Consider the following 24,613-nt stretch of genomic DNA (forward strand, 5'->3'; position numbering starts at 1 on the left):
CGCAGAACATCTTGCTGCTCCAACACGTTTGCTGTGCGAAATACACATGTGGTTGAAGTATTTGTTTTGCACAGTATAAGTGTGGCAGCAGCAAGCTATTGTGCTGACTTTTTTCTTTTTGACCTTGCCCTGCACCAGCACTGAAGTGGATGAGCATGACATTTTTGTGAATTATTAAATGATATGGTACCCTGTGTAATTATGCAAAACTTAATTGGTATGAGCTTTTCATGTTTGCTTTGCTGTGAAAAGCCTCTCGCTTCTACCTTACAAAGCCATGTTTAGATAAATAATCCTGTCGCTTTCTCATCTAACATTAATGACTACCTTTGCCCTCCAGTTTCACACTCAGTCATATCCTATTCAACTATCCCCTCACATCTCCATCTTTACTCAAGCTTATTGCGTCCCCTCCCTCAGTACATGCACACACAAAAATGAACAATCTATCATCCAAATGGGCACATCAGAGACCCATCTGGCATCTACAGTACATTTCCTCTGGTTCTAAAGCTCAGTGGCACTGACAAGCAGTGACCAAGGCAAAGAAAGAAAATGGGGTTGGAGATTGTGGTGCCAGTGTCACTGCAAGTCAATCTGTCTCGGCACTCTGCAGCACACTTTGTCTTCATCCTGTTGGGGCGTCTGTGACAGTCTCATCTGACTAACAGACTATTTCAGCCCCTTGGGATCAATATGGGAAAATAGAGTGAGTCGAGTCACATGCAGTGGCTGTATAGCTGGATCATGAATGATTCAATAGATCTTATCACAGTGAGCAATTGCTGTAGTTAGTGTATAGAGTATTAAAAACACACAGAAAGCGTCCTTAGTTCAAGTTTAATGAGCAGCCTACCTCTCACACCGACAGACAGTAATAGTACTCATTCAGTAAACATGTCACACACATTGGCAGGCAAGAACTTCCAGGCAGTTTAACAGATATGGTAACAAGTACATTTAAATAATACAAAATGTAACCAACTAAAACTCTTTCATTCATACACACACATGCATACTGTGAGGCCATGCCTATGTTCCCTCAGTCCTATGTCATGTTACTTCAGTTTAGGGTTAGGCATGGGGTTAGGGGTAAGGGTAGGGGTTTTGGTTGAATACATTAACACGTTGCAAACAGCAAGGCAAGTGCAATTTAATAAGCTATGCTAAAATGGCAACATAAAAACCCCTGGAGGCTTGTTTCCATTGTGGTCTTATGTACTCAATTCATCATCAAGACATACAGTACAATATACACTTATGTAGTTTGTTTTGACAAAACATAGGGGCTGAGGGAACATAGGTACGCTCCCCATACTGTACACATACAAACACATGCAGAACTCTCAGGATAGACTGACTGTACACTGTGCTCTCTCCCTGATCACATAGAAGCCACAATTACTGTGGATGGTCCCATTAAGGCATGTCTTTCTGAGCAAATCGCATCCTTGATTTGTAGAAGTTTTGTTTTTCTTTTCCACCCAACACTTTTGGCTACGAGAACAAATTCACAATTATTAACAGCTACGGCACGTGGGAAAGGTTTTGTATTCATATACACACACACACACACTTTTCTTTACACAATGAATATCGGTTTGATATTCGAATATTCGACTATTCGGTGAATGCCCTAGCTCACAATGCAATTAACATGGGCTCGAAGATAAATGGTCACAGTCTATTGAAGTTATAAGAAAGTTGTACAAAGTTCACAATACGATTAGAATCGCAGCATAAGTGGAAATGAAACCAACTGCATGCAGGTACTAGTAGCTGGGTGGTGAGGTGGGTGTTTGAGGGGAGGTATTCTGTCTCTGCCTAAGGCGCAGTACAGCTTTAATTGGGGTTAGTTCAGAGGTGAAAACCAGTGAGCAGTTTGTTCAAGGATAGCTACACAACGTGGTGAGTTCACAACCTGTATGTGGACTTCATACTCTCTATTTGTAAGCCAGTCCCTCAGTGTTGTAGTAACCTCTTGTTGCTGAGGCGGGCATATTATCAATATACAGTATATACATAGCTGTCCAAATACATATGAAAGAGCCTCCTGAGAAACCAAACTCACGACCTGTGCGGTAAACGTTTGGTTACCTCGCTTGTGTCTACACACTCATCTGTTTAGACAGTGCAATAGTACACCCATGGAATGATTGCATAAACGTAAAACCTGACACACAGCTCCGGAAAGACGTTCATTCCATACTGATCCTGTGGTGGCTGCAGCCGCCCGTGTCTTCATTCAGTGTTATATTGCAGTCAAGATGGATTTTCGCTAGCCTTTTCTGGCCAAGCAGACATAAAACACTTTATGCTAACTGATTTACAAGTCTACACCGCTAACTGAAAACAGTCACCCCAAAATAATTTTAGCACTGGATCGCGTTAACTTATAGGAATCTGAGGTCAATCCTGCAGATGCAAACTCAGTCAAGTGAAACATAAAGCTACGACTAAGTGCTCTCTAGCATATATATATATAAATATATACACACACACACACACACACACACACACACACACACAATTTCAGTTATCCCGCAAAGAATCTTACAGCCTGACAAACACAGGTACAAACTCAGCTATGACTGTTTTAAAGTATGTAAAATACTCTTCTATGACTTATATGTTGTTGGGCAGTTGAAGCCTTTTTATTTCAGGTGTAGACTAAGGGCCAAATTATACTTGCTGCGTCCATGTAGCCTTGTCATGTAACGTACATTTTGTCACCACCTCATGTCGGGGGACATCCGCAGCCATCCCAGATTGTATAACCACGTGTACTTTATGCGCAGACAAGTACACTGACTGCACATGCGCTAGAAAAGAAAATAAGACGCTTTGAGGACTATATTATATTATGTAACCATAAAGGACTTGACATTGAACTGATGCTCATTGTTAAATACAATACAAACTGAATAGAATAAAAATCTAAATAAAAAAGACTTGAAGCTTTGCTGAGGGAATTGATTAGCAAATGAGTTCTTTTGAGAGTGACAAGAATACACAGAAATAAATGACGCAAGATAAACTATGACCTCTTCTCACAATAGCATCTTGTCATGACACAAGTCCACCAGTTGTCTGGAAGAAGGTTATTAGATTGCATCCTGTACTGATTGCTGCTCTAGCTCTTGAACGCATGCGCATCTGCAGACACAAATTGTAGTATAATCACAACCACGTTGCGACCGCCGTCTGCAGACCCTCACGCCTACATGGACGTGGCAAGTATAATCTGGCATGAACATTTCAATGGTATTACATCTTCATCAGAGTCTTTAAGTCTGATGAACATGAAATATCATCAAAGGAGGAGTACTGGAGCACACAGGCAGTTGAAGCCTTTATAATGCAGGTGCAGACTAAGATTTTGATGATATTACATCCTCATCAGAGTCTCGACTCTGATGAAGATGTATGATCATCGAAACGTTTGTCAGCACCTGCAATACAAAGGCTTCAACTCCAGTACTGCTCCTCCTTACTGCTACTTGTTCTGCTCCTGAGTCACACTGTGGCCTGCCTGTTATGGCTGAGGCAGGGAGATAACCTTTCTCTTCAAAGATGCAGATAATCTTTGTGTTAATATTTCAGCAAAGTCCATGCTGAAAATGCCCTGTCCGTGAGTGGTGCTGGTCTCCATCGCCGTACCGTTTTCAAGCAGTGAGACATTACACAACCAGTGGCCCTGGTACGGGCAACAGCTGGCAGGAAGCCACGTGTTATGGTCACTAGTCTGCAGGCGTACTGCTCCCACCCCTCATGCACACACATTCTAGACTTACACACTCTCTCTTGCACACTCTCAAAGACATCCTATGACAGGGAGAATGGTTAGTCTCCTCTGGCTACCACAGATGGGTCTCCCTGATCTCAGAGATTATGTTGGTGGCTTTTTGTAATGCCTGTGAAAGAAGGGGAGGGAGGGGAGGGGAGGAGATAAGTGCTGGTTATTAAGGGGTCATCATAAGGAGCATCTCCCGAATGCAGAAAGCCAATTCAGAAAATAAAAGCAGCTGCCATCATTACCTCAAGCATCTGGGCGACTTCAGTGCGCTGCTGTGCTGTGTCCTGTGACTCAATAAGCAGATCCTGCAGCAGAGGCTGCTTGTAGAGCTGACCCACCAGCTCGCTCTGCAGGCGTTCCTTCACAAAGTTCACCAGGAAGTGCATCACCGTCTTGGGTACACTGTAGAGGCAAGGAACACAAACGGCCATTGTTAAGACATTGAGACGCATAGCATGGAGTTAGCTACAGTAATTTGTACACTTGTTTCAGCCGACCTGTCCTGGATGCTTTGGCGTACGATGAGGAAGTAGCTCTTGATGAGGCGCTGGATGACCTCACAGTCCCTCTGCTCCCTGGTGCTCAGCCTGCGAGATATGGGCACTGCCTTGCAGAGAGGGTGTAAGGCCAATGTCAGCGGTGTGTGATGAATTCACGACTACTAAGTGCTTAAATTCACTGTTAATCCCACTACTCACTGTGTCTAGAAGGTTAATGGCATGGCCTTTGCTGGGACTGCCAAAACCAGCAGCAGCTGGAGCTCTCTCCTCTGCAGTCTTTTCATTCTTCCAGCGTTTACCTCCATCAAGACACTCTGCCTGACGGGGAGGAGACAAGACGAAGTTGGCAAGTCAAAGTAATTTAGCTTGAGTCTGGAACTGAAAAAATATATTTCAAAGAGATCACAACACTTGTAGTCAGGGGATATTAGCAGAAAGATTTCCAATCTTGGAATAAATTCCTTACCAAAAAAAATCTTCACCAATGTGTTTGTAAAGGTGTCTAGTAACACATCTCACAAAGACTGAAATTCAGTTTCCCTAGGAGAATTTTTGACAGCTGCTGAAAGTTGGGGTACCCACCATTTCCCTGCATTTCCATGCAGGGCAAAAAACAAAACAAATTTTAATTCTGCTTTAAGTAGCATGTGAGGGGTCAAACTAGGGTGTTTTTATGATTCTGAATCCATTGCAAGCATTTGTTTTGCACCAAAACCACTCCTTGGGCTAAAAACGGCCATAGCCATCCTTGTCCAGGTATACGTTTTGTGTAAAAAGCCCATTGAGATTGGGCTGTTTTTAGCAAAACAAATGCTTGCAATGGATTCAGAATCATAAAAACACCCTAGTTTGACCCCTCGCATGCTACTTAAAACAGAATTAAAATTTAATTTTTTTTGCCCTGCATGGAAATGCAGGGAAATGGTGGGTACCCCAACTTTTAGCAGCTGTCAAAAATTCTCCTAGGGAAACTGAATTTCAGTCTTTGTGAGATGTGTTACTAGACACCTTTACAAACACATTGGTGAAGATTTTTTTTGGTAAGGAATTTATTCCAAGATTGGAAATCTTTCTGCTAATATCCCCTGACTATTGGTTGTATGTAGAACATTATAGATAGGAACGGAAGCACTGCAGAATGAGAAGCGCTTTGTTTAGCATATGGGCATGCATGATAAATCAAGAGTTACCTGTTGGAAGAAAGCAATAACTACCTGTTGTTGACTGTTCACAGATGCAGAGACCTGCGCTGCATCAGTAAAGTCTGGATGCTTTGTATTGATGTAAGCAAGCTCTATTGCAACTAAATTGTGGACCTGGAAAAGTGTTGAACAAAACACATTTTAACTCTGTGTCAAAAAGACACATCAAAACCTGACCTACAAAAACAAGACATTAGCTTGAGGACTAAACGTAAAGGGCCAACTTGATGATTCTTAACCCCACTAATGGCAGAGATCTATGGATGGCTATGTCTGTCACTCCGTTGTTCTGTTCATCATTTAGTACCAAACAACATATATCGAAAACTAGAGGGGGGATTGCTATGGAATTTTCTGTGCACACAGGCATGAATTTGGCTACTGATTTTGGTTAGCCAATGGCCTTTCCTCTAGCGCCACCGTTAGGACAAAATTCCACTTGAACACAAGATATCTCAAAATCGATGGCCATGACACAAGTTTACAGCAAGGATGCACCCTACTGATTTTGGTGATCCCATGGCCTTTCCTCTGAACTTTCCACTTGCAGAGATATAACATCAAAGTCTATTGCCAGTTTGCCATAAAGATTGGCTAATTGCCATTGTGGTAATCATCTGTTTTCATTTGCTTCCTTTCTCTGCGTCTTCCTCTGTCACTCCTGCCACCTGCATGTACTTTCTAAACCTCCTCTTTGGCCTTCCTCTTCTCCCCTTGCCTGGCAGCTCCTCCTTCAGCATCCTTCTCCCAATGTACCTCTCATCCCTCCTCTGCACATGTCCAAACCATCTCAATCTCACCTCTCTTGTTTTATCCCCAAACCTTCTAACCTGGGCTGATCCTCTAATGCAGTCATTTCTGAACTTGTCACTCCTAATGAGAATCGTAGTATCCTCAATTCTGCCATCTCCAGCTCTGCCTTTCGTCAGTGCCATATAGCCCTCTCACTCTTGCTGGTACCCGTCTGTCACAAATCATTCCTGACACTTTCCTCCATCCATTCCACCCTGACTGCACTCTCCTCTTCACCTCTCTTCCACAATCCCCATTACTTTGGATAGTTGACCCCAAGTATTTAAACTCCTTCACCACCACTATTCCTTGCATCCTCACTGTTCCACTGTCCTCTCTCTTGTTCAGAAATATTCTGTCTTATGCCTGCCGACTTTTATGGCTCTTCTCTTTGGTGCATGCCTCCACCTTTCCAGACTCTCTTCAACCTGTTCCCTTTTCTCACTGCACGAACATCATAGTCCATGGTGTCCAAGAAAGATCTCAGAGCTGATCCTTGAACTTGTACGCCACTCCTGACTTCCTCATGCAATGCCACACTTCCTCTCTTGGCACCCTATTATATGCTATTTCTAGGTCCACAAACACAATAGTTAATGTCCTCATTAACTATTGTCAAGCATACAGTAGGAGTAGGCCAACGTTTTCTATTTTTCACAAAAAGTATCTTATGAAGTTTCACATTAGATATTATAAAAGAACAATAGCATTCAGGCTAAAAATCAACAAAGTGGCCCTTTAATGACTTAATACATCTTATCATCTGTGTTGAATCACCATTTCATTGGTAACTGGCAGGCGCTTCCTCAGTAATCCAGTCACCACCTCCACAATAGAGTCGTGAAGCTTTGGGAAACGCAGGAGCTCCTGGTAAAACACAAGCATATAAATGTACAGCATATTTCCAGGAGGGCCGAAGTGTGGTTTATTGTTATTAATGATGATATGAATAAATAATATTGATGTTCAGGATGCTTCGGTCTGTTCTACACAAACCTGCGTGCTGTAGGAAGAGCAGTATTGGATGATTCGCTGAAGCTCCTCGTGCACCAACTCCACACAGCGCAGACTGGGCTCCTCCAGCCGTTTGATCTGCCTTTTCACCAATAGCTCAAATGATATCTCTGGCACAAAGAGGGCTGGGCGCGGACCCTGTAGAGCGATAATGCACCAGCTGTACCCCACACTGGCTTCCAAAATAGAGTGCTAGACAAATGCATTTTCTTTGGCAAACATATTATAGAAAGATAAGGAAGCCATGAGAGCTAGGACTCACTGTGGCATTACGGATGGCAGTCAAGACGTCGAGATCGGTTAAGCCCCCCAGGGGGTCGATGGACTGGAGGGTGCGGCCAAAGGTCTCATGGAATATGTAGCATATTCGAGCGCCCCCGCAGCTGTGGAAGGGACAAGATTCAGCCGAGGGATTAACACAGATTTCTTGGTGAATTGCAGCGTGTCAACAATGTCAATAAAGCTGAAATTAAATGCAGTCAACCAAAAAGAGCTAATATTTACATGAATTAATTGGCCAGGGATATGAGATCCGTGGAAATGAGTCTGCCAGGGCAATAAATACCACAACTTAATGATTACATTTGTTTTTACGCCAACACAAAAAATAACATGAAAAGGGGATAGTCTTGTCAACTCTCCTTATGTATTGAAAAAGTAAATATACACAGATTCTTTTAAACTTAGATTGAATAATGACTGCATGCAGCATCAAAGTACTGCTGTGACTCACAGCTCTGAGGTCTGGATGTATCTGGCTGTTCCCTCTATGGTGTGGTTGTAATCACTGGCAAACTTAGTGACAATTTGAAGCAGGGTAGCGCTGTGGTCCTCGACAGGCTGCCCATAGCCATTCAGCTGGGCCTGGTACTGGGAAGTCAGCATGGTCACGCGGGTCTTCAGCTCTGGCAGGCAGTCACGAATGTGGTGCATGAGCAGCCTGCTGAGAGTTTTGGCCATATAGCGTGAACCGCAGCGGGAGGCCAGTGAGGGATAGTGACGCTGCAGGAAGGCTTGCTCGTCCCTTGTCGAGTCCTCCAGGCTCTTCTGGGTGTTGATGTCATGCTGGCTCCTGGTGAGATTACCAGGGGAGGGAAACAGAGAAGCGTGAAAGGGAGAGCAACTGAGATAAGGCAGTCCACCTAGGAGCACAGCGAGTGTAATTGGGGTATAATTATGAGATAGCTCCAGCATGGCACAGGATTTTAATGTGCACATGCACCTTTAGGGCCAGTTAAGAGATGCTGTATTTCTGAAAGTATGGTACGTTGTGTAGGAGGAAACAGATGAGATGTTGACCCCCTCTAACCCTCTCCACACACACACACACACACACACACACACACACAGAGCTTTCCTCTGTGCTGCTATGGTGTCTGAACTGATGTGTCAATTGAATTAGATGTCAAGCTCTTAGAACTACTTTGAAAATAGCCTGAAAGTTGTGTGGTTTTCAGAAATTTCATTTCAGCAAAAAATAAATGAATAAACTGATCGAGTGTATGATCATTGCCCTGCGCACCACTGCAATAACAGATTAACACTTTCAATTTGTCAGAAAAGCATTCCACCTTATGCTGTGCAGCCAAAACACTGCAGGGCAAAAATTAAGATTTACTACATCACACATTGTGAAACTGGTGTACCATTATTACAACACAAACATAGGCTGGGGTCACTCAATGTGAAACTAACAGGTGTGAAATCTTAAAAAAAAAAAAAAAAACTGCAAGAACAGTGGGGGAAAAACAAGTACAAACTAAAACATTGACAAGCAATTAAATGTTTTATAGTCTCCGCCATGCCGAGACTATGTTTTCGCCCCTGTCTGTCCGTCCGTGTGTGTGTGTGTGTGTGTGTGTGTGTGTTCGTCCGTCCGTGTGTCTGTGGACAGCTAATCTCCGGCACCGCTTGACTGATCAGCGTGAAACTGTGCACGCAGTCGCACACTCCCTGGAGACCAGAGCAGAATTATTCACATTGGCCTGTTATAGCGCCACCAGGAGGCCAATTTTTGCAAAACACATTACTCACATTACTAGCGCACTTTGCTAGTTTATTCTACAGCCGTAACGACAAATGACAGCAACAGGCGAAACATGCTCATTATGATTGCCGAATGAAGCAAACCAAGCTCTACTCTTTCGTTCCACCTCTTACACACATAACAAACCTGTTAACTACCCCAATAATCCCGAGTCTAACGGGGATGACCCGACCCAGAAGAACCTCTAGAGCGTCCGTTCCGGCATCCATCAGGTCCAGCTTACTGACCACCAGCAGTGTCCTGCGGCCTGAGAAAGACACAGACACAGTATGTGATCATCTCCACAACTGGATAAACACATGTTCATTTTGATTGTGCTGATAAACAAGAATTCCAATGTCATGCCAGACAAACACTACCAGCTTGCAGGCGTTTGTACGCTGTAGGGTGCATTACTGCTCACTATCGAGCCTGGCTCTTAAGCTGACTGGGCCTTTTAAATACGAGACCCCAGGTTCACCTCCCGGCCGGTGCTACATAACATATACACACACACACAGTTGTATATCTATATATAGTGTGTGTGTGTGTGTGTGTGTGTGTGTGTGTGTGTGTGTGTGTGTGTGTGTGTGTGTGTGTGTGTGTGTGTGTGTGTGTGAGAGTGAGTGAGAGTGAGAGAGAAGGCCTATATATGCTTATAGCCAAAGTAGGGATGCAAATGATCGATTAATTAATTAATTGATAATTGATAACCTTATCGATCGATTAATCGATTAATTGATAAGTTGCGTTTTTTAGGACCTAAAGGAAATCTCTTGTCCAAAACCGTAAATGAGTGCAGAAACATAAGTGCCTTGATGTATATAACATTAACCAGCGTCAACGAGCATCAACTGAACACAGACACACACAGCTGCCCTCTGCAGTGCTCTATGCTATGGAGTCTGTCTCATTTCTCTCCAAAAGCCCTTGAATAGGATGATGATTATGGTAAGCTCACATTTGATATCACACACACCATACATGTAACTTTCACTATCCCCCCCAAAAAAATGAATTGTTAACATCCCTAAGCTAAAGTATGATCTTTGTGGGGTGCAACAGTAGATGACCGGACCGCACGTAACTGCAATTTCCCCGGTTAGCGTGTCTTTCCCTCTCTCAACCCTCACATCAGATAATTAACAGTGATGGGGGAGTAGATGAAAGAGGAGGGTTGGCCAATATACATAATGGCCTACCATCTGGGTCAACCTCACGAGCCAGTTTGAGTGCGTCAGAAGTGGCCAAGTCGGAGTTGGCAGGGGACACGGCGAGAATGAGAGAATTGGGATTGGAGATGAAGGACATGATCATCTCTTGCACTTGAGATTCAATGTCTTCTGGCTGGTCCCCAACTGGAACCTACAGTGAAAAGATTGACATTAGCATTACAAACTCTGACTTACATTCATGTAAACTGTAAAGATTACATTAATTTAAACTGCAATAATTAGTCATGTAAACAGTACATTAACCTATGAGTGAGATTCTTTGACAATGCCATCTAATTTGGCAGTATCAATTTTAACACAAACACAATTAGCAACATTGGCTAACCTTGGTGATCCCAGGTAAATCAACAAGTGTTAGATTCAGGACTTTGGGTGAGAACATCTTCAAATAAATGGGCTCTGGACTGATTCCCTGGAAGGTATAAAAAGAGGACAAAGATATGAATCTTAAAATATAACTCGACAGGAACTGAGAAAAACAGACTGGCTAGGTAGCATTATTAACACTGACCTTATTGTCACCTGAACAGCGCTCAGTCTCTGCTTCTATTTCCTTACGGATTTCCAGAAAATCTGTGAAGATCTTTCAAGCAGCAAAATGCATGAATGACTCATGAACCAAGAGCTTCATACAAGACACAGAGTTAATGAATGTCATTGAAATTCCTCAGACAAATCTACCTGGTTCTTGCAGTGCAGGAATGTACCCCATTCATCAGCTTTTATGCCTGGGGAAACGCAGAATAATAATAAGAGTGAATCATTTTGTGAAGAGATATCCGAAAAAGGACAAACGTTGAATGGAAAACATAATGGGTTAGGGGGATGAAGAAAGTAAAATGAAAAAGAACATTCTAAGACAGATAATCTTGCCAATGAAGATAAACATAACTACCTGTGAGATGTCATGTGAAAAAATGAGTAAGATATGCACATCCCCACAGTTTCTTTAAACACAGTGCTGGACCCAAAAAATGATCAAGTGAAGAAAAATGAAATGTGTGCACACGATAGGTTGCTCTCCCATCTTTTCTTTATTATTTTAACCAAACAACAACGTTTCGCCCATGCAGCTTGATGAAGCCCTGCATGGGCAAAACGTTGTTGTTTGGTTAAAATAAAGAAAAGATGGGAGAGCAACCTATTGTGTGCAGACATTTCCTTGTTCTTTTTCTTCACCTGTGAGATGTCGCCATAACATATCAACTGAGGTGATTAGACAAAGTAAATGCAGATTAACTACTTATAAACAGAGACCTGGGTAGCTGTGTTGGGTGTTTTGCGTTACCCCAGTTCCTGAAAAGTGGAAGAGGAAGACAGATTGAATGTTAGAATAGAAAGTAGAAAGTCTCCGGCACAGTACTGTAGCTTCCAGTTCAAGCAGTAAGATGACATGCATGAGTAACCAGGGTGACTGCATGTTTCAGTAAGTTAAATTGAAGTTATTTAAAGACTGTTTTAATACCAGTGGCTAGAATGAAATATAAGACCCACCAATTAGGGATTCAGTGTATTAACAATATTATTTTTGGAGCTCAGAGACTATATTTAAGACTTAAACTCCAAATTGAACTCTATATACTGTAAGCCTTTGATGCCTGGAAATTATCAAATGATTCAAGACATGCAGGCACCCTGGGTTTGAAATTGAGAAAACATGCTCACTTGTCATGCATTAACTAAAGAAAGGCAAGGCCAGTTTAATTTGAATACCACATTTCAAAAATGAAAATGCAATGTGCTTTACATCAAACAAGCATTAATACATTAAGACACAGTATGAAATAGCATTTGAATATAAAAAATACGTTTAAAAAAAGCAAGTACAGTACATTAGCTTACACATATCTATTTGAATTGCATCTTGTATCAATGCTTAAGGGAACTTTTCAGAAGCACTCATGCAATCATGCATAAAGCTCTCTAATAATGCAGTGAGAGAGAGGTGGTTTGTCTCTTCTAAATTTGAAAACTATTATTGGGCCTTTACGCTTAGACCCTTATTAACCTGGGTTCAGCATGAGGCACCAGTGTCATGGCGGGCTCTGGAACAAAGTCTAGTACATTCCTATTCCCTCAAAGATCTTCTACAGTACGTATATTCTAATCTGCCCTTTACTAAGATGTTCCAAATTAAATCCCATTGTTTCCCAATTGCTTGCTATCTGTATGGAGAGTGGCAGAGAAACTATGTAGCATCCCTTTGCATGGAACCCATAATTCCCAATCTTCCTATATCATTTTAGTAAAGTCAGTCAGTCAGTCAGACAGACAGACAGACACAACTTAGTTAGCTCAAACAGCTTAAACATCAACTTCTCATGGTTGTGGGAGCGACAGGTCTCATGGTTGGGGGGCACACGCATGTGTGTTCACTGTGGGGTCCGCAACGTGGCGGCGGGTCGCACGGGCGTGTGTTGGAACAGACATTGAACACAGGGTTCTGTGTTACACAGGCCTTGCCCATATACATAACTAAAAGTCTGCAAATACTTTGACTGTGCACATCCCCGGGTATGGACTATATGTCTGTTGATTGGCAGTTTGCTTATAAAAACGGTCAGGAGCACTGATGATACAGTTAGTAGTGTCACCCACTTAATCCTTAGACATAGCTCTGAAGGAGGCTAGCTATCCATGAGAAAGTCGGTTTGTGTGTGTGTGTGTGTGTCTTCGGAGCCAATCTTGCAAACCGCGGGACCAATCAGTGCCAAATTTCTTATGCACACCGCTAAATGTTTTTCACATTTTATATTTTTTGAAATATGTAACATTACATTTACATTTATAATGGAAGTCAGCAGGGGCTTGGATCAGGCTGAAAATGTTTTGAGTAATAGGCTACATAACTGATACTGTACATCATAGATGCCTGACATCACAGGCCGGCCACATCAAGTCTGAGATTCACATTGGAGCCACGCTGTTCCCATGTGGATAACTTTAACACAGGCTTAGTGTAGATTCTGGATATATAAGAGGTATATTAAGGTATATAAAGCACAGTCAGAAAATATAATGAAATACAGGTTTTTAAGTTTTGTTTACCCGAGTGTACAACAGTGTATGGAGTAGGGCACCACAAGGACACTTAATGCTTCCATGTTTACCCATTGACACTGGTTATTGTACACTTTTTGAAAAAGACTAGATGAGAGAGACACCTGGAGGACACTAAGGCATAATGCAACTTTATTTTTAATTGATTTTAGTTCAGCTTTTAATACGCTTTAGAGTTATGTTACTGGACAAACTGAAACAGATGATGGAAATTGTATTTTATTATTAGCTGGTATTTCTCTTATTTTTTTACTATTTAAGTCCAATATGTGAACGTGAATAGATATCTTACCCTAAATCTATTAGCATAGGTGCATGCACACAGAGAGTGAGTGAGGTCCCCAGTGCTCTTCACAATATGGGTGTGTGAACTCCTCAGTTCTCTTCACAGAATACATAGTGAGCTCCCAGGTTCTCTTCTCAGTATACTGTACATGAATGGTTGTGTGAACATTATCAGATGTCACTGGCTGCCATTCTCAGCAAATCCTGAGCTAACCCATTGAGATCGGGAACACATCTGTGTCATTTTAGCTATAACCATTATTTTATACTTTGGCTATTCAAAAATAGAAGATATACAAGCTCATAGAGTGCCGCGCAATAATGAGCTTGTAGATCTGCTATTTTTGAAAAATCTTTAAAAAATTGTGCAAATCTATGAATATATATATTTTGAAAGGGAACATTTTTGACTCAAATCTTTGCTTCTGGGGGTCCCTGGAAAGAAATTTCAGATGGGGGTCTGCAGCCAAATAAATATAATTTTGGGGGTCCTTGACATGAAAAAGTTTGAGAAGCACTGATATAGCAACATATGTTTAGGATTTAGAATTCGTAGTAGTAGGTTAAAAAATGTCATCGGAAAAATCAACACCAAGGATTTTACTGTGTAGAATAGATCAAGATGATACATCACTTTACCATTTTGAAATTGAACAGTGCGCGGATTGGTGTGATGCTCACCAGCTTACTGTGAGTTTGAATGTGAAGAAAACTGAGATGATGATATTCAATCTAAAGTCATCTGGTGATTGATAGTCCAACAATAATTCACAATGTACCCATAAATCTGGTCCCTTCATATTGGTGTCCACACTGACAGCTCACACATATGGCATGTAATAACTAAACTAAAAAAACCTTTGTTCTAGGCTACAGCACAGGGTGTATTTTTGAGACAGTTTGAGTCTATGGTGTAGTAAACGCATGCTTCTGTTTTATTAAACGATTGTAGAGAATATAATTCGATATGGTATGGTAACCGTCAAGCACGCTTAAAGTCTAAGCTTGCACGTCTTTTTTAAACAGCCATGAAGATAATAGGGAAAAAGAACATCACTAACTTCCGTCTTTATGTATATCATGAAAACGCTGTGCTCAGGGAGACAGAAGATTTTGAACGATGCAAAACATATTCTGAACACATAATCTGATTGGCTGCTCCAGGCATACAGTTCAAAATGCTAAATGCAGACTGAACAGGTAAAAAAAAGAAGTAGCTCATATGGGAGAGCTCTCGCCTTTAAATCACAAGGTTCTGAGTTTGATCCTGGGCATCACCAATTCAGCGTATGAGTAGCACAGCTTAACTAAGACATTGGGAGCTGTGGCGTTCCACCTCAGCAAACCATCTCTCAGGGGTCCAGCCTCTAGCACATCGTAAGGGGGATAGACGCCCTTGTTGCTCGGCTGATATATACAATAAGACTCCCTCGAGATATTAAATAAAAGCAAACAGTGATACTATATGATTTTAGTAGAGTAGTGGCACTATATGATGGGGTCTAAGATATCGTGATGTTATTTTACTATCTGGTCTCATTATATCTGCTCTTATTATATGAGATTGTTGTCTTTTTATTACTTTACATATATAATAGTTCATTATTTTAATGTCTATTGTCTCACACTCAACATGTGAATGTAAGCATATTTGAGTATGAGTGTGAGTATGAGTATGAGAATGTGAGTGCATTGTAATGTTCCCAAAGTGTGATGCAGCGGAAACACAAATTTCCAATGCGGGACAATAAAGTATATCTGTTATGTTACATATTATCTATTCAGTTCTCTGTATCTGTTAATATTTTGCCACATTCCAGTCCACCCTTTCATTTATTTACAGTTAAGTGGGGTTCCATGGCAAAATCCTCTTGTACCACACCCTCTTCATAAACTTTTGCACAATACCAGTGGCACAAGTTTCCAGACTTTACTGGTTTATTTTGAAGCATGCATACTGTACATACAGGTACATGCATTGTATATACAGTAGACCCCTGGCATTCAGCGGCAAGTCCAGGCATTTTTGACAGGGGTGGCCCAAGTGGGGCACCAACCTATGCAGGGGTGGAATGAAGTATAACAGGCACGGCACGCGCACACAGGCCTAGATACACACAGCCGTGCATGCATTAGGAACAATTTATCAGCTTCTATTTTTTGGTGTTACAGTTCCAATTTTCTCTGCTCATTTTTCTGTTTCATCACTTCCAATTTCACCTGTTGTTCTTGTATCCTGTATGAGTTCTCACTCATGACTGGATAAAATTGATATGCATACATTTTTTGTTTACTAAAGAAGAGGAGAGACGTGGAGAACCCTGTTACTGCACACTCTATAGCAATGATTACTATCAGAATATAGAGCCATTTAACATTTATTTTAACAAAATAAGTCTTACACAATACCTTTTCTGACCTTATTGAATCTTGCCCCTAACATTTACCCCATATTACAATAAAATAAAATAAAATGAATAATAACTAAAATTAAGCATTTTTTTTTATAACGAATCTAAACTAGCATAACCACTTTGAAATATAATTCAACCTAAAACAGAAATTGAAATCATAAAATCAAAATGAAATGAGCTCTGGAAGATAGCTGCTTCAAACCTCTCTGAGATGAGACGGTGCAGCACTTGCCTGCTAGCTCATTCTAAATGATCTGTCCAGCCTGGGCTTGACACTGATCAAAACGTAAGTGCTATTATCTGGGCTTATAGCGGTGGAAAAATGTATTGCTACGCACTGGAAGCCACCCCACTCCCTCTTCTTTCGAGTGTGGGTGCTAACATCTAGAACAGAGATGTAATTCGGTCTCTGTGAACCTTAAAAGATTGATTGATCCCCTATCAGGGTTAGTACCTTAGACCTCAGGGGGAATGGGTGGCCAGGAACTATCCCTTTAAGTGGGGTGACTGTATTTTTATGATTTGTTTCTTGCTTCTCTTTTTTATTACCAGTATTTCCTCCTTATTGACATTGATTTGTTCATTATTATTATATATATATATAAAATAACGAATGATTTTGATCACAAAACAATATCAAAAGTATAATATACCATTTTCCATTTGCTTTCGGTCCTGCAGAGGGGGCACATTGACCAGCTGCAACACAAGCGGTCGTCTTGTGACTATGCCTGTTCCCCTTGGCAAGAACTCCCGTCCTGCAAGGCTCTCCAACACTGAGCTCTTTCCACTGCTCTGTTAATAGAGATAAAGAGAACAAGTTTCAGAACAAGATTTGACATGTCTGAAAGTAAATACACTCATCTGACATGCTGATGTAATGTCCATAACTGTAAACAAAAATGTACATATTTGAAAACACATATCATTTACAGTATACTGTGTATGTGAGTGTGTGTGTGAGAGAGAGAGGTGACAAATAAAAGGAAAAAGTAACCAACATAAAGTGTTTTAGTACGGTATTGGGCCACCACAAGCCACCAGAACAGCTTCAATGTGCCTTGGCATACATTCTACAAGTCTCTGGAACTCTACTGGAGGAATGGAATACCATTCTAACAAAAGATATTCCCTCATTGGGTGTTTTCATGATGGTGATGGCGAGCGCTGTCTAACATGTTGGTCCTAAATCTCCCATAGGTGTCCAATTGGGTTTAGATCTGGTGACTGTGAGGGCCAAAGATTGAGACACACGCATGAGATTCACATAATCAGTGACCCCTTGTGCCCTGCAGATGGGGCTGGGGGTACTAACTGTCATCCTGGAAGAGACCCATTTGGATAGAAATTATTCATCATTTAAGTTAAAGATAAAGAGGATCAGTCTGAATAACTTTGTATTTATTTGCAGTGACCTTCCCTCTAAGGAAGGACAAGTGGATTCAAACCATGCCAGGAAAATGCCCCACAAAGCATAAAAGACCCACCACTGCCACTGGACCCCATCACTGTTGGTGTCAAGCATTCAGGCCTGGAACATTATCTCTTGGTGTAGTACACCACCTGAGGCATACAGTATACCACACATGCACTCGCCCACTTGTCTAGTGGAGAATAGTGTGACTAATCTGACCATCATTATCACTTTTCCCTCACATCTCTGTAGAGCAGTGCCTATGGTTTTTGCACCACTGAACTCTCAAATGAAATTGTTTATGGTTATGTCTGAGTCAGAGTGACATAGCTGTGTTCCGCTGGCCGGCTGGTCCTCCCAGTAGCTAATTTATATACACACACACATAATACATATACACACACATACATACACAGTATATAGACATGGGAGCCAGCTGCCCAGTTCAGCTACCCCCCAGCCTCATTCCGTGTGTGTGTTGTTTATACAGCAAGTGAGGTCATTTAATTTCAAGTGTATTTTCTTTGATTACGTTATGTTTGTTTTATTTATTCTGAACGTTGTATTCTTTTTTTATGTTTCAATACAGTTTGATGTTGGCCTGTTAATGCCGCAAGAGTGCTTTAATAAAAGCCATCAGTGAGAAGAACATCAGACTTGTTTTAATCCACACGGGAGTGATAGATATCAGATATGGTGAGGGTTAGCTTTATAACACCATCATTACATATCTGAAACACACATGTTGCATAATATTAATCCCTTTGTTAACCACTTGAACCCCAGCATCCGTATCGTGGGGAAAGCTGCTGAAAATAGCAGATCGACAAGCTCACAACGTGTCGCAGAGCTTGTCGATCGGCTATTCCCCACAATAACAGAAAACAGAAAATACACTATCATAGAGCCCTGTGGGACTCCACTCAGCCAGACTGACCTGTGATCCAACCACAACTATTTGGGGGAGTTGTATGACATCCGCCCCCACGGTGAGGACAACCTCCTGAAGCCGATTGATGATGGGAATCAGAGTCTCCATTCTTCTAGTAAAATGCTGTGCAAGACTTCACGACTTAGCATGAGAGAGAGAGAGAGAGAGAGAGTTCTCAGACAAACATAAGAATTAAATAAGCTATAATTTGCAACAGGGTGGTATATGTGAATCGCAAATTAGTCTTTTATGGAACATAACGTTTCAAACGGAACACAAAATGAGAACAAGAGGAAGTTCTAGTAGTGAATAATTCTAACCCACTGATCTGTTGAAATAATTCAATTTAAATGTCTTGACTGTGGTCTGAGCAGCAGCATGCCCTGGTAAATGAGTAAGTACTAAGTACATTTACTCAAGTAGTATACATAAGTAATTTTTTTTTACTTTACTGGTGTATTTCCAATTTTCGATATTTTTACTTCTACTCCACTAAAATTCAAAGGCAAATATTGTACTTTTACTCCACTACAATTATATGAAAACTTTAGTTACGTTTTAGATTTTGATTATGATTACAAAACATACATTAACCACTTCAGCCCTTTGAAAATAGCAGATCTACAAGTACAAGCTCAAAATGTGTGATGCGCACAGAGCTTGTAGATCTGTTATTTTACTTGAGTAACAAATGTGAGTACTTTTTCCACCACTGGTTTCAAACGGAACACAAATGAGAAAAGGAGGAAGTTCTAGTAGTGAATAATTCTAACCCACTAATCTGTTGAAATGATTCGATTTAAATGTCTTTCTTGACTGTGGTCCGAGCAGGAGCAGCAGGTTCATCATTGCCCTGGGAAGACGGGAGCATCATAGTAATCTAATATGTAGTGGTCCTGATGAGAGGTCGTGTAGCCAGTACGTTACACCATCTCTCTCAAGGCAGGAGTCGAATCCTGCAGCTTTACACGTTCTGGGATTTTATACCACAAGCTTAACATCACATATTAATGATCCTTAATGAATCTCCTAGCAGATTCATATGGTCTACAGAGGATGCTACAATGACATCGCAGCAGAGGCAACGCTATCTTAAAATTTGTGAGTGAACGATGCTAACTGGTAGCTAACACTAGCTTAGCTGGCCAACCACAACCAGTTCCCGTTCGCCCTTACCGGTAGAAAATTAAGATTTTCTTTTACACCATACAGGTCCGTCACTTCATGCTTTGGAGATATCAAGCCGGTTCCAAATCTCTCATATTATGCCGTCTTGATTAATGTGTCAAAATTCAGCAACAAGGAAGGAATAACATCACCAATTGTTGTTTACGGTGTCATTGAGAAGTAGGTGGGGCTCACATCAAAGTCTATCAACGTGATTGGTTATCAAATATGAATCACGAGCTCATACTCTTGATGATTGGAGAAAACCTTCGTCCGTCACCGTGTTGACCCCGCCCTCTACCGTCCCTCCACACCCTGAAGACCAATTAAAATCCCCATCTATGCCTTAAAATTACTTTCATTTACAAGCAAATCGCATTACATTTTATTTATTTAAATACTCCAGTGTTTCTGAAATACACAAAAGATCGCTGTTGTTTTTTTTTTAACTTGTTTTTTAATGGTTTATATAAACACAGTATTTACAAATCATACAATGATTACCAGTTAGATACTGAATAAAAACAGGCTTTACCTTCTGACAGAGTTAACAGAAAACACTCAGCCATCATCCAACACAAACATAACTAATAAATATCCTCCAGCAGAAGTTAGTGTCTCCTTGGAGTTTGAGCAGCCAGAAATCAAGTGAAGCCAACAGCCAAACAGGAGTCCTTTGTATATCAAATTGGATTTGATCCTCAAATCTAAATGTCATTATTTAACAGCAATGGCAGGACAAAAAACAACAACAAAAACAAAGAGGCCAGGTTTTCTTATCCAAGCCCTATTTGTGATATAATCAGCAGACCGGCATATCCACAACGAGCCATTAAGCGTACACCGGACCTGGGCCCTCTGCAAGAAGATAAGGTCTTCTCTGTGCCTTCCTCAAACCCTGAACACCCCTCCACCGACAATCTTAAGACCAGCGTTTTCTGTTGCAGGCTGTCAGTCCATGTACGAGCTGTCCATGGCTTCACTGTCTGGATGAAGTAGTCGTCCTGCCAGGCGCTCAATATCATCAAGACTGAGTTGTCTAAGTGAACGTTCATAATCCTTGAGGAACAGTAAGCAGATATCAGTCAGTACTTTCAAAATGTGGGGAAATTACTGGGAAATATAGATAGACAATTGGTGGTCTATTTTTGGAAACCTAAAGTCAATTTCAATATATTGTTGCAATGAAGCACAGTGAGTATGCAGTGATCATCGATTACCTTGATGAGTTGGTCCTGAACTTTGGCTGCATCTGCAGGACTAAAATGTTTGGCAAGGATGGTAGAGAGAGTCTGCCACACTGCTCCTTCTGGGATGCTGCTACTGCTGCTTGCCATCCCTGTAGCTCCAATTCTCTCCCCTGCTGGACGAACCACCAAGTTCAACTTGGCCTCTGGTCCGATAGAGTAGTCACTCAATCTGTGTTCGTCTGCAAGTAGAAAGACTAAACTTGTAACACAATAAGGAGCAGGTACTACATGGCTCAAAGTTCTCATCAGATGGGTGTGAAACCACAGTTCCAGTGGAAATCTACCTGCAAGTGCTTTCCCTTTATAAAGCAACCGCTGCTGATTTGCAGGTATGTTGAGACGTTCTGAGACAAGTTCTTTGACTGTTGACACCTTCTCGTCTTCAGTTACCTGAAAGATTAAAAACACTGAGTATCATCGAAGAACAAAATAATTTTGGGCAATCATATAAAATCAGTTTAGTTCATCATTATTCAATTGGCCAGTAAACTCTAAGGTACTTTACATTTGCTTCCTTCCCATATCCTTCAGATCAAATCTAAAATATGAATCAAACTATGGATGTTAGATGTTTGTCAGTATTCATCATTAGTGCAGATTTTTTCACCCCTGCCGTGAATGTACTTCCATTCATTGTCATGTCAGATCTGAAATTGGCTTGCAGCTCCACATTTCTATAAAGTACATATAAAACCCTGTATTTTAATCTATTCAAAGGCCCTAGCAAAACATAACCCGATATTAAAATATGACAGGCAAATGTGCTCAATATGAACAAATATAGCTTCAAGTAGGCTAAAGGGGAAATAAACAGTACAAGGACAGCAGAATGGTCTCGCAGGAATTCATTTGATCATTCATTTATTTAAATGGAAACTACTGCAACTCCACTGATCGTGTAGGCACTGCAAATGTAAGTAGCTAGCGATTGGCCATGATGAAATAGCATTTTCAGGAATATAATTATTGATTTTAAATAAGGTTCAGTTGTCAAGTTTGCAAGATGGAACTTGCAAACAGAGAGCTTATTCAGTACATATCAGTGCACAAACTATGCCAGGATGGCAGCTGTATTCAGACACCTCAATCCCACAATCAGTGTTAACACTGCACTATTAAAGTGTTATGTTCATGTCTAGACAGCCCACGTGATATGAAGATTTTTGGCGATTCTGAGATCAGATTAGCAAAAATGAGCAACCAGTGATATTGCTGGTAAATCTTGGAAGTTGTACTATGTAACGTTTTTAGTGAATACAATCTTATTTTGTACAATCTGCATGGTAAAGTATGTTAATACAGAATATATCATATACAATTGGGGTGGTCTCTTCTAGTGTGACATTTAGAACCAGACTGGTTTGACACGACTGGTTGATAAGTGGTACTGCCTGAAGGTCAAAATTTAATTTCTCCCCTGAACAAACAGGCAGGCTCTATTAGCTGGTGGTAAAATGTCAGCATTTCAGAGTGCAGCTTGAAAATCCTCGCTTCTGTGCTGGAATAAACCACACAATCTGGTCTAAACTCTTTGAAATTAGATTTGAGAGCCCCTTCAAGGAAGCACCTGCAGATGGCATCACACACATTGTAATCATCACTACATAAATATATATTGGACTATAGTGTAATGTCTAATGCTTCTTTTAGACACAGTGCTGCTTCTGTTGAGGGTGGCAAGTGGGGTGGTAAGAAAAAGGGCCCAATATGCAGAGTGTGTGTTGTTCAAAATGTTCAAAAAAGATCGTTTCACACCAGCACTGTAGTTACAAATGAACAGGGGATGGTCACAATAATAATAACGAGTAATGTTATCACAAGCAAAACTAGCTCAAGTTTAATGTTAAGAAATTAAGTCTACTCCATAAAGCGGCAGGAGAGGAAGGAGATGAGGCCATGCAAGACCCGGCATTAGTTACAGCTTTTGGGGGAGTCCCCAGATGACAGTAAAGTGACAATTTTAACTTTTAAGACCTTTTTAATACCTACAAAAAGAGAGCAAGACCACTACTGCATCAAAAGTAAACAACACACTGACACTATACTACAAAAACTGGTCAAATAATATAAGGAAGAGGGGAAATTTGTGAAAATAGCCGATCTATAACTCGGCACCTCGCAACACGAGGCATTGTGAGCTTGTAGATCTGCTATTTTCACAATTTTTATCTGCGGAACAGAGTAAAACTAAATGTAATGCCTCAACTCCTACATTCCAAGTGCTTGTCAGGGTGGGGGGTCCCCAGTTCAAACATGAACTGGGGAGGGGGGGTCATGGCCTGAAAAAGGTAGAGAACCACTTGAGTTACAGTGCAAGATTCAAGTTGTCCGAACTAATTCTTAAGACAAAAGGCATAGTTTATAGAGTTCACTAGTAAGGAAGCCTTCATTTACTTCGACGAAGCAGCAATACACGAGCCTTCATCAGCAGAGCTAGTTGTTGGCTTGTAGAACAAACAAAAACGCTAACGTTACCGCTAAGCTAACAAGCTAACTGGCTAGGTTACCCCCGGTGCTCACCTGTACATTGCATTCTTTTCCTTGAAGCGGTTTAACAGTTAGAATCATTTTGACGATTCGCTCAATGTGAAACAACGACTCGTTACGTTGTAAATGTTAAGAGAGAAAGAAGCCACACCAAAAGAGTTTACTGTCTGCTTCACAACAACCTCACAGATCCTCGTCAACGATCCATCTTCAGCGTTGCCAGATGTTGTGAGAGAAATGAGCTACCGGGTCTAGGAAAACAAGCCCAAAAGAAGCAACTTAAGGCCACATAAGCACTTTAACCATTTGAAAATAGCAGATCTACAAGCTCAGAACGCGTCGCATCACGACGCGTTGTGAGCTTGTAGATCTGCTATTTTCAAAAACTCTTGAAATAAAATGTGGAATATTTGAAATATTTTTCAACATTCTAACATTTCAACATTGGAACATTCTAACAACACAAATGCTCCCTGGCTGGCACAAAACATTTTTGAAAATATTTGAGAACCACTGGTTTAAAAAATAATTACTCAAATTTCTAAGCAAGCCTAAATAAGCAACTACACTTTAGAAACAAGCCCCCAAAAAACGCAACCCGCAACTATCAATATTTAGCAACTTTACAGAAAAACAAGCCCAAAGTTGCTTATAATAAGCAAACATGGCAACGTGTCCATCTTCTTCTAAGGCGTCGGTTTATTCCCAGCCCGCGTTTCCAACAGCGTCACCCACAGACGGGAGTGTGACATGGCATAAAAAGAAAGAAAGAAAATGGGAAAGAAGACATCTAAAGTAACTAAGTACACTACATTTACTAAAGTACTGTACTTAAGTACAATTTTGAGGTATTTTTTATTGATTTACTGGAGTATTTACAAATTTCTGTACTTTTACTTCTACTCCACCACATCTCAGAGAAATATTGTACTTTTGTACTACAATTATTTGAAAACTAGTTACTAGTTACTTTGTATATTTTTATTATTATTACAAAACATGCATTAACCACTGTATCCCTATATAATTCGGCTATTTCA

General features: G+C 40.9%; 2 protein-coding genes across 4 annotated transcripts; both read right to left on the reverse strand.

Moving 5' to 3' along the window:
• Positions 1-825: 825 nt before the first annotated feature.
• On the reverse strand, positions 826-19,997 carry LOC308088398 (dynamin-1-like protein). Of its 3 annotated transcripts, XM_080432840.1 has the most exons (18): positions 19,846-19,997; positions 18,676-18,810; positions 16,978-17,119; positions 11,823-11,861; positions 11,247-11,293; positions 11,077-11,148; positions 10,891-10,977; positions 10,533-10,695; positions 9,478-9,598; positions 8,038-8,376; positions 7,567-7,687; positions 7,287-7,442; positions 7,068-7,157; positions 5,511-5,612; positions 4,495-4,614; positions 4,294-4,403; positions 4,039-4,198; positions 826-3,914 (listed from the first exon to the last, which is right to left on the reverse strand). In XM_080432840.1, the coding sequence occupies exons 2-18, from the start codon at positions 18,775-18,777 to the stop codon at positions 3,858-3,860; spliced, it is 2,028 nt and encodes a 675-aa protein (XP_080288966.1). In that variant the 5' UTR covers positions 18,778-18,810; positions 19,846-19,997; the 3' UTR covers positions 826-3,857. The 3 variants fall into 3 exon arrangements, with proteins under 3 accessions (XP_080288966.1, XP_080288967.1, XP_080288968.1); XM_080432841.1 differs by lacking the exon at positions 11,823-11,861; XM_080432842.1 differs by lacking the exons at positions 11,823-11,861; positions 16,978-17,119; positions 18,676-18,810; positions 19,846-19,997 and adding an exon at positions 11,461-11,799.
• A 297-nt stretch (positions 19,998-20,294) lies between these two features.
• On the reverse strand, positions 20,295-23,783 carry ubl4a (ubiquitin like 4A). The gene is made up of 4 exons (XM_080432976.1): positions 23,607-23,783; positions 21,371-21,476; positions 21,057-21,265; positions 20,295-20,895 (listed from the first exon to the last, which is right to left on the reverse strand). Exons 1-4 carry the CDS (start codon positions 23,652-23,654, stop codon positions 20,788-20,790), a joined length of 471 nt encoding a protein of 156 aa, XP_080289102.1. The 5' UTR covers positions 23,655-23,783; the 3' UTR covers positions 20,295-20,787.
• Positions 23,784-24,613: the final 830 nt, after the last annotated feature.

The sequence above is a fragment of the Gymnoscopelus braueri genome (genome assembly GCF_963280865.1).
Source record: "Gymnoscopelus braueri genome assembly, chromosome: 7".
NCBI classification, from domain to species: Eukaryota; Metazoa; Chordata; class Actinopteri; order Myctophiformes; family Myctophidae; genus Gymnoscopelus; species Gymnoscopelus braueri.

Coding starts and splice junctions, on each gene's coding strand:
- LOC308088398 (XM_080432840.1), bottom strand. CDS start 18,777: ATGGAGACTCTGATTCCCATCATCAATCGGCTTCAGGAGGTTGTCCTC. Junction 17,120..18,675: donor TAGTTGTGGTTGGATCACAG/GTCAGTCTGGCT, acceptor CTCTATTAACAG/AGCAGTGGAAAGAGCTCAGT. Junction 5,613..7,067: donor TGCCAGTTACCAATGAAATG/GTGATTCAACAC, acceptor ACACTTTTCCAG/GTCCACAATTTAGTTGCAAT.
- ubl4a (XM_080432976.1), bottom strand. CDS start 23,654: ATGATTCTAACTGTTAAACCGCTTCAAGGAAAAGAATGCAATGTACAG. Junction 21,477..23,606: donor GAAAAGAATGCAATGTACAG/GTGAGCACCGGG, acceptor TTAATCTTTCAG/GTAACTGAAGACGAGAAGGT. Junction 20,896..21,056: donor TTCAGGACCAACTCATCAAG/GTAATCGATGAT, acceptor CTGTTCCTCAAG/GATTATGAACGTTCACTTAG.